Source organism: Vulpes lagopus, chromosome 4, assembly GCF_018345385.1.
Source record: "Vulpes lagopus strain Blue_001 chromosome 4, ASM1834538v1, whole genome shotgun sequence".
NCBI lineage: Eukaryota > Metazoa > Chordata > Mammalia > Carnivora > Canidae > Vulpes > Vulpes lagopus.
In genome coordinates this window covers 133,411,946-133,425,902 of record NC_054827.1, presented here as the reverse complement: position 1 = coordinate 133,425,902, position 13,957 = coordinate 133,411,946, and the positions used below count along the sequence as shown (strand labels likewise).

The following is a 13,957-nucleotide window of genomic DNA, read 5'->3' as shown; positions in this document are numbered from 1 at the left end:
TAAACTGAAACTTGGAAAATACAATAAGCAACTAGCTTGCAAGAAAATAAGACAAAAGAACTATTTTAATTCAAATGCACCACCAGACTAGAGGACAGAGTTATAATCAAGTAAATTAACTCCCAGAAGGGAGAGAGCAACAGAAGAGGAGTCTCAAATTCTGCCAATAAACTTAGCCCAAATCTGTGGCTGTCTCCTGAACTACATATGAATGGAACAACTCCCAATGCCCAGCTAAGTATAAAAGACTTGAACAAAAATTTCATATGCTGCCCATCACAGGGGAGACAAGAGTTGAGAGCTTGAGTTCAGCCAAATTAATTGCCTGCTAAACCAAAAGAAATTAACACTTTTTGGAGGAATGTAACAGAGTCCAAATTTCCTATACTATACAATTCACACTGTCCAACATAAGTCCAAAATAACCAGACACACACAATAAAATTAGGAAATGTGACCTATGATGCTTAATTTTACCTGTGAACTTGTCTGGGCCTCAAAGTGCTCAGATTATTACATCAAACATTATCCGAAGTATTTCTATGAAGGTGTTTTTGGATCATTTTAACATTTAAACCAATAAATTGATTAAAGCAGATCATTCTCTCTAATGTGAGTAAACCTGATCCAATCAGTTGAAGGTCTGAAGAGAACAAAAGGCTAACCCTATCTTATATAAGAGAATTCCTCCTTCCTGACTGCCTTCAACCTGGGATATCACCTGTTCCTACCTTGGCTAGCAGGCTTGAGCCTGCAATCACCCTACTGGCTCTCCTGGTTCACAGGACTTCAGATTCACACTTAAACTATACCATCAGCTATCATAAGTCTCCAGCTTGCCAACTGTAGGTCTAGGGACTTGTCAGTCTCCGTAATTATGTGTATGAAATCTTTAAAATGAATCTCTTTCTAGATTCTACTTCTCTAGAGAATCCTAGTACAGATTTTGCTACCATGAAATGGAGTGGTGCAGTACCTAAAATATGGAAGTGGCTTTAGAACTGGGTTATTGTGAAGGCTGGAAAAGTTTTGATGTGCATGCTTTAAAAAGCCTAGGACTTCTAATTCATGAAGGCAATGCAGAAAGACCTTGAAACTCACCTCCACAGGACACACCAAATCTATACCTATTTATAGAGCAATTCCTCCTGAAGAACTGGGGGCTGACTGAACAGCTTCTGCACTACAAAAGATAGAGAGACCACATAGAGAATAGCAAGAGAAATAGAGACATGGTTAACGAAAGGACCCCCCACCCCTGTCACTGCAAACCGCATTAGGGAAGGATAGTACTGAGGGACCATAAGTAGATTTGTCTTCCCTGGAGCAGAGAAAAAAGGTCATGGTTTAAAAGAGTAACTAGATTATAAAAATATCCAGCCCTAGGATTCCACCAAATGGTGGGGGAGCTGCTGGAACTCTGCAGGTTGGTGGGCCAAGGTAAACCCCTTGAAGGGGCCACAGTTTACATTCTCTCTGCACCCTGATAGCATGGACAGGAGTAGGGTGCTGGTGCCCTTGGTGACCTATCACCTCAGTATCCCCCAGGCCCCATCCCACACCAGCCCCAGACACTCCCCCCATGTGACCCTAGTACAACACACACCACAACATCCCTGGTTAGCTCCCTCCTATAGTGCTAGTTGTCTCGCCAAGGTGACACAAGTGCAAGGCACCTCAGAACACTCCAGTGCCATACCCCTTTGGCTCCAGATAACTCCAGACAATTTTGGCTCCATTTCAGCTTCAACTGTCCTACCAGGGCACTGTGTGCACAGAGAGCCCCAGAACCACCCAGCTTGTATGTACTTCAGCCTCAACAGTCCTGCTATGCAGAGAGCCCTAGGATCACCCTGCCCCCATCCACTTCAGCTCAGGCCATCCCACCAGTGAACCCCAGCAAAAAGTGCCCCAGGACCACCAGCTACAACGTCAGCTAGCCAGCCAAAGTCACCGGGGGCTGCTTTGTATCTAAGGTTCTGTTTGGAATAAGAATATGCAGGGTTGCAGGAATCCCTGAGTGGCTCAGCGGTTTGGCGCCTGCCTTCAGCCCAGGGCATGGTCCTGGGGTCCTGGGATCAAGTCCCACATCGGGCTTCCTGCATGGAGCCTGCTTCTCCCTCTACCTGTGTCTCTGCCTCTCTCTGTGTCTCTCATGAATAAATGTATAAAATCCTTAAAAAAAAATAAAAATAAAAAGACCCCAAGGAGCCAAAGCAATCTTGAAAAAGAACAAAACTGGAGGTATTACAATCCCAGATTTCAACATATACTATAAAGCTGCAGCAATCAAAGCAGTATGATACTGGCACGAACTAGACACTTAGATCAATGGAACAGAAGAGAGTGTTCAGAAATAAACCCATACTTATACATTGAATTAATCTACAACAAAGGAGGCAAAAATATACAATGGGAAAAAGTCTCTTCAACAAATGGTGGTGGGAAAACTGGACAGCTACATGCAAAAGAATGAAACTGGACCACAGTCTTACACCATAAATAAACTCAAAATAGATGAAAGAACTTATGTTAAGAACTGAAACCATAAAACTTCTTAAAGAAAATACAGGCAGTAATAATCTCTTTGATATCAGCCTTTTAGGAAATTTTTCCTAGATGCCTCCTTCAGCAAAGGAAACAAAAGCAAAAATAAGATTATTGAAACTACACCAAAATAAAGGCTTTTGCATAGCAAAGGAAACCATAAATGGTTCCTTCATAAAATGAAGAGGCAACCTACTGAATGGAAGAAGATATTTGCAAATGATATATCCAATAAGGGGCTAATATCCGAAGTATAAAAAGAACTTTTACAACTCAACACCACAGAAACTCAAATAATCTAATTAAGAAAATGGGCAGAGAACCCAAAAACACATTCAGATGGCCAACAGACACATGAAAAGGTGCTCAACATCACTAATCATTAGGTCAAATAAAAAACACTATGAGATATTACACTATTACCTGTCAAAATGGCTAGACTCGAAAAGACAGGGTTGGTGAGTATGTGGAGGAAAAAAAAAAAGGCTCATGTAATGTTGGTGGGAATGCAAACTAGTACAGCCACTGTGGAAAACAATGCGGAGGCTCCTCAAAACACTAAAAATAGAAAGGCATACAATCTGGTAATTCCACAAGTGAGTATTTACCCAAAAAAATCTCAAACCACTAATTCAAAAAGATATATACACCCCTACATTTACTGCATTATTTACAATAGCCAAGATATGAAAACAACTTAAATGTCCATCAACAGATAAAGATTTGAGATACACACATACATATACACACCCACACACACTATTACTCATCCATAAAAAGAATGAGATCTTGCCATTTGTAAAAACTAGAAAGTATTACACTAAGTCAGACAACAAAAGTACCATGTGATTTCACTTATAAATGAAATCTAAAAAAAAAAAAAAAAAATGAACAAACAAAGCAAAAACTGATCCATAAATACAGAGAACTAACTGGTGGTTGCCAGACGGAAGGGGGTTGGGGACATGGGCAAATAAGGGTGGAGGGAAGTACAGATACAGGCTTCCAATTATAAAATGAATCAGGCACGAGGATGAAACATACAGCATAAGGAATACAGTCAATGATAGTGTAATAATAATAATAATAATATAATAATGTATAGTTATGGATGGCAGATACACTCGTGAGCATAGTAAACACAGAGTTGTTGAATCATAATGTTGTACACCTGAAACTAATGTAACATTGTCAACTATATAGTTCAATAAGCAAAATAAATACATTAAAAAGAAAAATTTTGTAAAATGTAGGCTTCTGTGAAGGGACTGTTAGTAGTAATACGGATGTTAAATGCAACTCCAGCAAAGTCTTAGGGAGAAAAGATAAGAGCTATAGTGAAAGTTTCTATCACCTTGAGAATATACATATCATAAATAGAATGTTTAAAATATGAACATGAAAGACCATTCTGGTAAGGATTCAGAAAGAAATGAAGAACATATTGTTGGAAATTGGAGAAAAAGACAATCCTTGTTATAAAATGGCAAAGAACTGGCTAAATTGTGTTTTAGTGCTTTGTGAAAGACAGAACTTATGAATAATGAAATTGAATATTTAGCTGAGAACATTTCTAAGTGTTGGAAAGTACAGGCTGTTGGAAGGTCCTCTACAGTAAAATCTAAGAGGAGAGAAATGAACTGAGTTGTTAAACAAAAAGAACCAAGACTTAAAGATTTGGAAAATACTCAATCTGTCTATATTGCAAAAAATGAGAATGAATCGTCTAAAGAGAATACTTAAAGTGTGGCTAGACTATCACTCAATAAAGAGATGGGGGCATTACACAAGCAGAAACACTGCTAGTTCAAAATGAAAGAGAAAAAATGAAGGAAAGGCTGTCAGACTTCTTGATTCTACAGGACAGGACAATAGGCTACTCAACTGCAAACCTGCACTATTCTCCAAGAAAAGGAGATGAGACCATAAAGGTGATTCAGAGCTCATCAGGGCTGTCTTATTTCTTTTTTCAACAGATCAGACTCCATCAAGAAGCCTTGGGAATGGGACCATCCTGAAGAGCTGTCAGGGTGGGACCACTGTTCTAGTGGATCCAGAAGGCAGGGCATCAAGCTAAAGATTTTCTCAAGCTTTAAGATCTACTAGAATTTGCCCTGTGAGGTTTTTGGACTTCTTTGGAACCCATCACCCCTTTCTTCCTTGTGATCTCTTCCTTTTGAAATGAGAATGTCTATTCTGTGCCTGTCCCACCACTCTATTTTGGAAACACATATTGTCCGGTTTCAGAGGTTCACAGGTGAAGAAAAATTTTGCCTCAGGATGAATCATATCTGGAGTCTCACCCGTATCTGATTTATTTTTTCCCCATATCTGATTTAAATAATATTTAGATAAGACTTTGGACTTTAGAGTTGATGTTACAGTGAGTTCCAACTTTTGTGAGAAGCACATGATTTGGGGGGCCATTTGGCAAAATGTTTGGAAGGAATGCTTGTATTCCTCCAAAGTCATATGCTGAGTCCCTATACCCCCATTGTGGCTGTATCTGGAGATGGAGTTTCTAAGGAAGCAATTAAGGTTAAATGAGGTCATAGGGATGGAACTCCGCTATAAGCTTAATACTCTTAGAAGAGATACTAGAGAGCTCACTCACATACATATACGTACACACACTCACTAGCTCTCTCCCTGTCTCAACCTCTCCCACCATGTGCTCACACCAGGAAAAGATTATGTGAGGACATGGCAAGAAGGTAGCCATCTACAATTCAGAAAAAGAGCTCTTGCCAGAAACCGAACTAGCTAAAACCTTAATCATAATCCTGTCTCCAGAACTGCAGTAAAATAAATTTCTGTTGTTTAAACCATCCAATCTATTATATTTTTGTTACAGTAGCTGAAACTGATTAATACTTGAGCCACAGACTCAAGAGAAAAGGAATTTAACAAAGACCAATCCTCATATGTTAATATTAACAAAAGTTTAAAGTAGCAATTATAGGGGTGCCTGGGTGACTCAGTCAGCTGAGCATCTGCCTTTGGTCACGATCCCAGGGTCCTAGAATGGAGCCCCACATCAAGCTCCCCTCAAGGAGCCTGCTTCTCCCTCATTTCCCTGCTTGTGCTCTATCTCTCTCTCAAATAAAAGTAAATAAAACCTTTAAAAATAAAGTAGCTAGTTTAACTACATTCAAGAACATAAAGCAGAAAAATTAAAACTATGAAAAGGAAACTAATTAAAATTCTAGAATTGCAAAACACAATATTCACAATAAAATATTCACCACATATGTTTCATAGCATATTAGAGAGGAAGGAGCTTAAAGACAAGCTTAAAGATGAGAAATTATACAATCTGAAATACAGAGAAAGGAAGGATAAAAATGAACAAGCTTTGATGAGCTATGAGACAATATCAAAATTCTAGTATGTGTATAACTGGAATCCCAGAAGAGGAGAAAGAGAATGAGACAAATATATTTGAAGAAGTAATGGCAAAGAGTTCCCAAATTTGGTGAGATTTATAAATTTATAGATTGAAGAAGCTCAGAAACCATAAACAGAACACACACACACACAAAAACTATACCCAGGCACACCACAGTCAAAGCTAAAAAACACACATAAAAATCCTAAAGGAAAACAGTATCAATCCAAAATTCTGTAACCAGCAAAAATATCTTTCAAGAATGAAGATAATTAAATAGAAGCTTCCAGAATTTATTACCAAAATCTTACACTACAAGAAATGATAAAGAAAATTCTTCAGGTTTAAAGACATAGAAATTCAGAAATTCTTATCTTCAATAGAAATGAAAAGCACCAGAAATGGCAAATATGTGGGTGAACATAAAAGATCAACTTTTTCCTTTTAATTTCTTTAAAATATGTGCTTAGAGCAAAAAGTATTACACTGAATGTGGAGTATTAACATAGGTAGATATAATAAATATGACAACTAAAACATAAAAGATGAAGTGGTGATAAACAGACCTGTAGAGTTGCAAAATTCTTACATTTTACTCGAAGTGGAATAATATGACTCAGACACACTACTGTAGCCTTTGCCTGCTTTCTATGACGACACTGTACCTTAACTTTTCTGAGGCCCAAAGAAGACAGAGAAAAGAATAAAGCTTTCCTCCAAAGCCTTCCTTCACCATTAGTCCAACACCTTTCACTTGGGGCTCACATCTCTATGAGCAAACTCTGGTCATAAAATGCAAAATTTTAACAATTAAAAAGGGTTCCACCTCTATTTCAGAAAAACAAGCAATGAATGCAGTCAGGTACATTAATTAGAAATACACTTACCTTCTGCTGCAAAATGAGTTGAAATCTATTTTATTTTAGGCTCCCACTACATCAAGTCTAGGAACTGAATTTATTTAACTTTTTATACAATTCAACATTTATCTGGAAAACTGACCTTAATTTCCTTTATTCCTTTCTTTGATTTTAAAGTTTCTTCAGCAGACTTTGTTTTCTCATTCTTCTTTACTGTTTCAGTTACAGGTTTCTTTCCACTTGGTATAACCCCAAAGAATTTCCGAATATCCTAAAAGCAAAAAAGGACATGCATAAACAAATACTAACTGCACAAAATTTGAATTCCAACTACAAAATGGGACAGCTCTACACACACACACTGGTTTACCTTCAATTTCTTCATAATGAGATAGTTCCAGGTGTGCAACAGCATTCTTTTCACACGCAAAAGTTAACTGATAAAATCACCTGAGTTAAAAATAATTTGCCTAATGAAAAATATGTTAACTTACAGAATTTGGCCAAAAACAGAACAAAAATGAGCAAGTGAAATATTTCTTAACAGCACAATTACTAAAGAGGCAAGTAACAAGTATTTATTGTTCATACATACATATACTCATCCCACCAATCCAGGCCCAGTGAGGGAGAAGACAAATCTTGAAGAGTATAATCCTTGCCCATGGGATTTATATTCCCAGTATAACTTCATTATTATTCTTTCAAATTTTCAACCTTGATCATTTGAGACCTTAATAACTAAAAGCCTTACAAATTATTTTTTATGATATTTTCAAATTCTGAAAAAATATTTTGATGCTTATTATTGCTCTATCCCCTTGTGTTATACTGAATTAAAATTAATCATAATGAAATTTACAATGTAATTTACAATTTAAATCACTTTTATCTTTTGCATACATATCCTTCCCTACTTGTTTAGATTTTAGCTTTGAAGAAAGTGTAGTGTAGAGAACAAGAATAGACCTTAGAATCAAAAAGCCTAGGTTTGAATATCTGCTGTAGTGCTTTTTATGTGTGACATTGGGCAGGTTACCTGAATCTGTTTTCCCATCAGTAAAATGGAACTAATACTGCCTACACTTTATGAGAATTAATTACTTTTTGTTCAGCAAAAAGCTGCCCTTCTCATTTATGAATTATTATCCTTTCACATCACAGACACATCTCTATTTACAATTACCTCTGCTCCCAGGTAAGGATATAAGAAACACAAAAAAAATGAGATCCAAATAAGGATCTGAATTCCTAAGAACTAGATTCAAGAGCCAGGTGTTCTCCTCATTCTATCCTTAATGGTTACACTCCTGAGTTTTCAATCCTTTTTACCTTTTTCAACCTCTCTCTTTATTATAGTGAGGAAAATGACTGTTAAAAGTACTTTGTGAAGCAGGAACCTGGGTGGCTCAGTGGTTAAGCATCTGCCTTTGCCAGGTTGTGATGCTGGGATCGAGTTCCACATCAGGGCTCCCATGGGGAGCCTGCTTCTCCCTCTGCCCATGTTTCTGCCTCTCTTTCTGTATCTCTCATGAATAAATACATAAAAGCTTTAAAAAAAAAAAAAGGCACTTTGTGAAGTATAAGAAAGTTAACAATTATTTCCTAAATCCTGGCAAGAAACAATACTATTAACATGTCAAAAATCCCAAGTAAGTGTGTAATGCACACACACACAAACACAAATAGCCGTGTGTCTAAGAAAATAAAGCAAATAAATGAGGTACACAGACACCTTAAATTTTTTTTAAGATTATAGACTTTCCTGTTTTGTTTTTTTTTTTTTAATTTATTTATGATAGTCACACAGAGAGAGAGAGAGAGAGGCAGAGACACAGGCAGAGGGAGAAGCAGGCTCCATGCACCGGGAGCCCGACGTGGGATTCGATACCGGGTCTCCAGGATCACGCCCTGGGCCAAAGGCAGGCGCCAAACCGCTGCGCCACCCAGGGATCCCGACTTTCCTGGTTTTATGTGCTTTTGTAAATTTCTTAATTCACAAAAGTCACAAACCCATCCTAATAAAATCTAAGTCTAAAAAATACTATTTATGAAATGGATACCTCAGCTATGAAAAACTAAGACATTTGTGTCAGGTGCTAAAGAAAGATGGACAATAAAGAAAGCCACAGTCTTCCATATAACTTGCAAAAAATTGGGTTTGAGGTTGACAACCACTTACTTTATTGTTTCTGGAGGAAATGAAAGTTTCACATTGGAGTTTCACTTTTAAAATTACCAAATGGGGGATCCCTGGGTGGCGCAGCGGTTTGGCGCCTGCCTTTGGCCCAGGGCGCGATCCTGGAGACCCGGGATCGAATCCCACATCAGGCTCCCGGTGCATGGAGCCTGCTTCTCCCTCTGCCTGTGTCTCTGCCTCTCTCTCTCTGTGTGTGTGTGACTATCATAAATAAAAAAAAAAAAATAAATAAAAAAAAAAATAAAATTACCAAATGGTTCTTCATTCAAATGGTGGTAACTGCAAGCACACCCTCCACAGCATGGCACAGCACATGCACCATGGAAATACCAAAACTGAGTATTAATAATGAGGTTACAGTCAGTGCTGGTTTTCAATCTGTATTAGGACTACAAATGCTTAAAACCACAAAGACAAAGAAAACAAAACATAATTTAAGAAAGGAATTGTTGGTTATATTGAGACTGTCTGATTTCTGTCTGTTCCATACTGCTACTCCTTAGCATTGTTAAAATCTTCCTTCCCAAGTAATCCCTTCTATTCGTATCTCCTTTCTCTTCCTTTCCTTTATCTTTCTTTAAAGATTAATTTGAGAGAGAGAGACATGGGAGGAGAGAGGAAGAGTCCTAAGCAGACTCCACACTGAGCTAAGCCCACTGCCCCATGCGGTGCAATCTCACCACCCTGAACCTGAGCCAAACCAAGAATCAGATGCTTAACCCACTGCACCACCCCAACATCTCCCTCCTTTCCTTTATTCTACTCTACTCTCTCACTCCCCGCACCCTTATACTCTGACACCAACAGAGCAGTTAAAGAAATTACAACATGATCTAACTCAATATACACTGAAAATCTAAACTCTTGGAAAAGAATTTTCATCAGAATGAAAGCCAATAGATTCTACCTTTTAAGGATTATCTCCAACATGAGCAACCATCATGTATGTAAATATCTAAAGGTCACTAATTTGGCTTCAATTCAGAATGACTTCACCTTCCTCCTCAACACTCTCTGTCTAGCATTCCCAGTTTTCATGATTTTGTGAAATGATGAACATCTCTAATGGTTAATCATATCCCCAAACAACAGATCTAAACAGCACTTTTCCCTTCAAAGAATAATTTTTGTTGAGTCTATGAGTAAAAAAAGAAACAGATTTTTAAATTTACTTTTATAATCTTGGCAAAGGGAAAGACTAAGTAGAGCATCAAGGCTAAAAACCATCCATAAAGAAATATCTGACTCCATAAAAATAAAAGATCCCATAAGCAAAAGTTAAAATACAAACAACTAACTTCAAAATATCTACAATATTTATTATATATAAAGGTTCCTACAAATCAATAAAAGATAGCTGAGTAGAAAAAACAAAAGGCAGCTAAAGCATATTATATAAAAGATCCAAATAACCAACAAACAATATGAGATGTTCAATTTCAAAAATAACAGATAAACTGAAGCTGGATTATTTTTCTCTAAATGTTAAAATATTTATAATGCCTAGATTTGTCAAAGATATGGAAAAACAGATGCTCACACACTATACTGCTATAAAAGTAAAAACTAGTATAATGGAAGACAAAAACTGTTCCAGAGGACAATCAGCAACACTCATCAAAATTGTAAATGTATATACCCACTGTCCCAGGAATTCCACCTCTAAAAGAAATGATAATAGAAAATAATATTATTTTTATTTGGGGAAATCAAAAAAAAGTAATTATTTCTTATTTTATTCAACGTTATTAGTTGAACAAGAAAGTCAGTTCAAATGAGGCAAAAGTTTAGGCAAAAATCACAAAGTTAAAACAAATTTTAGCACAAATAGCTAATAAGTTTTTCATGTTTTTACTTATAGCTACTGGACATATATCTTTTGATGACTCTGAAGTATACAGGGGCAAACAACATCTCCATCTTACAGATGAATAAAATTAAGTCGAATGCAAGCTTTGTCAGTTTTGCCATTTACTACTACAGGTCACTTGGGATGAATTACTTCTCTGCTCTTTAGTTTCCTCTTGATACCACATGCCTCATAAAATTCCTGTGGGGATTAAGATGGTACACCAAAACCTCCACTATGGAACCTGGTAGTCTGACTCCAAATCTCTTTCATAGTTTTCCACTTGACCATGACTGTCCCTTCAGAGTTTCCCTATAATTCTAAGATCTATGCAAAGGTAGCCATATCCTACAACTAGCAGTATGGTCTTTCCCTTCTCATTCCTGATACATTTGTGTGCTTACAGGCAGGACTCAGAACACAAACAGGAAAATGCCTTCATGCAGCTACCTAAGAGATAAATATATAAAGAATTAGATAAAAAACTGCTAAGATAGATCTTATCACTAAAGAGGACCAGGAGCACTAACACAAATAGCCTTTGGGACAGCTTCCAACAGAAGCAACACCTGAACTGAGTCCTAAAATGATTAGGAGGAGATTTTTTTTTTTCCTTTTTTTTTTTTTTTTAAACGTAACCTCTAGCTCCAACATGGGACACAAGCTCACAACCCAAAGACCGAGAGTCACAAGCTCCACTGACTGGGCCACCACCTGCCCCAGTAGGACATACTTTTGATCGTCATAGAAATCTGAGCTTGAAGGCAGGGCTGTAAGTTCCACATAGCAGGCTTGTTTATCTTACCACTCTATCTCAAGTACAGGAACAGCACCCTGTAGATGCTTAATACTGGTTCAATGCAAAGAGCACCTGGCTGGTTCAGCTAGTGAAGCATGCAGCTCTTGATCTTGAGGTTTGAGTTTGAGCTCCACGTTTGGTGTGGAGATTACTTAAAAATAAAACCTTAAAAAAAAAAAATCAGTTGAACACATGAGTAGTTATTTCTAAGGTCACTGACCTTCACACCTGGGCTCCAAAAGAGGTTCTTCATTACCTAAAATGAAACTCATGGTAGATTTGTTTTTAAAAGATTAAGTATTAAAATAATATTTAACTGAAATTAATTTTGTGCTATGAATTTACCTTACTGCTTTTGGCTTTAAGAAATTTTAAGTGGATTTTTTTAAAGTGGATATTAAATTAACACCTATTGCATATTATTTCTTAAGTACATTATTAAAGTTGACGTTCCAGGGGCACCTGGCTGGCTGTTGGTGAAGCATGGGACTCGATCTCAGTGTTGTGAGTTCAAGCCCCTGCTGGGTACAGATATTACTTAAAAAAATAAAATATTTTTAAAAAGTAAAAATAACGTGACTTCTATAATTGACCCTTGCAATATGGTATTCTCTTGTCACATTATAATACTGTGGCTACTTAAAAGAAAAAATTGCTTCCACTTTTAGTACAATATCTCCTGTTTTTAACCAAACGAATTGCCTTTTATTTATTTTTTTAATATTTTATTTATTTATTCATGATAGACATAAAAGGGGGGGGGGCAGAGACACAGGCAGAGGAAGAAGCAGGCTCCATGCCGGGAGCCCGACGCAGGACTCGATCCCGGGACTCCAGGATCATGCCCCAGGCCAAAGGCAGGTGCTAAACTGCTGAGCCACCCAGGGATCCCCATGAATTGGCTTTTAGAAATTTACACATATATCTACATATAACTGATGTTAATGATACAGCCAAGTCTAGCACTGGACTCATGAAATTCTCTGAGGAAGATACCAGTGAGTAAAAGTGTGGTCTGAAAAATTTTTAAATAATAACAGGTTATAACCAGGAAGAATTTTAAGAACATGCATCAACTAACTTACTTGCTTGCTTCCTTCCTTCCTTCAACAAACATTCACTGAGAGTCTTCTATGAGCCGAGAACTATTTTTTTAAGATTTTATTTATTTATTCACGAGACAGACAGAGAGGCAGAGACACAGGCAGAGGGAGAAGCAGGCTCTCCGTGGGGAGCCAGATGTGGGACTCGACCCCAGAACTCCAGGATCACGCCCTGAGCCCAAGGCAGACACCCAACGGCTCAGCCACCCAGGCGTCGCAAGCCACGAACTATTCTTGGTGTTTGGAATAAAACAGACAAAAGTGTCTGTTCTTGTGGAACTTCATTCTATTCTCTGCTCTTGGTCTGTCTTCAGGGAAATAAAGCAGAACACAGGAAATAACAGACAAAATAAAACACAGCAAAGGAACAGAAATGGAGAATATATGATTAAGGGAAATATCTACCTCTCCTCCTTGCCTTGGAATCTACTCAGTCTACTACCTGAGACGTTGCTTCCAAGACAGTGAAGAAACCCATTTCTATTCTTAGTTGTGGTGAGGAAGATGTGTAAAATTCTGAAGCCACAGTATGTATACCATATGGGCCTTAGACTACTCTTTCAATGAAACAGTGTATCACAGAAAGTTTTCAAGTATACCTGATCCAAAAATACTAACAAACACTAGCAAAATTAAACAGAAAATGGAAATTAATTAATGCAGATTTTTTAAAAATAAGTTCTTCAAATCTGCATAATTGAGATAATTGAAACATTTAAAACTCTTTATGCCTGATATAATGGTTTATTTCAACATTTCGACATTTTCACCAAGGTTATTGTAGTCTGATTATGGTTTTTATTCATTCAGAAATCAACTTCTTACAATTGATTTCTAATCTAAAAATTAAATTTAATCTACTTGAATATTACAAATATGTTCAAATCAAAAAGACCTACCAACCTAAATGTCCACTGACAAATGAATACACAAAGATGTGGTGTGTACACACACACACACGAATATTACTCGGTCATGAATAAGCATGAGATCTTACCATTTGTGACCACATGGATAGACCTGGAGAGTATTATGCTAAGTGAAATATGTCAGAAAAAAAAAACAAATGCCATATGATTTCATTTATATGTAGAATATATAAAACAAACAAAAACCACAGAAAAGACCATACATACAGAGAACCGGTGGTTGCCAGAAGGGAGAGGGTTGAGGGGATAGGCAAAGAGAGTGAAGGGGCGTGGGAGATACAG

The 13,957-nt window shown here is 37.2% G+C and overlaps 1 protein-coding gene across 4 annotated transcripts in view; it reads right to left on the bottom strand.

Moving 5' to 3' along the window:
- RFC1 (replication factor C subunit 1) overlaps positions 1 to 13,957 on the bottom strand; it is a 76,020-nt gene that overhangs the window by 54,273 nt on the left and 7,790 nt on the right. For 2 of the 4 annotated variants that reach the window (XM_041751394.1, XM_041751396.1), the window contains exons 1-3: positions 8,978 to 9,011; positions 7,166 to 7,245; positions 6,938 to 7,066 (exon numbers count right to left, since the gene is read on the bottom strand). In XM_041751394.1, coding sequence (XP_041607328.1) covers positions 6,938 to 7,066; positions 7,166 to 7,210 — 174 coding nt within the window. In that variant the 5' untranslated portion in view covers positions 7,211 to 7,245; positions 8,978 to 9,011. Of the gene's footprint in view, positions 1 to 6,937; positions 7,067 to 7,165; positions 7,247 to 8,977; positions 9,012 to 13,957 lie in introns of those variants that run through there. The other 2 variants (XM_041751395.1, XM_041751397.1) reach the window with 2 other exon arrangements.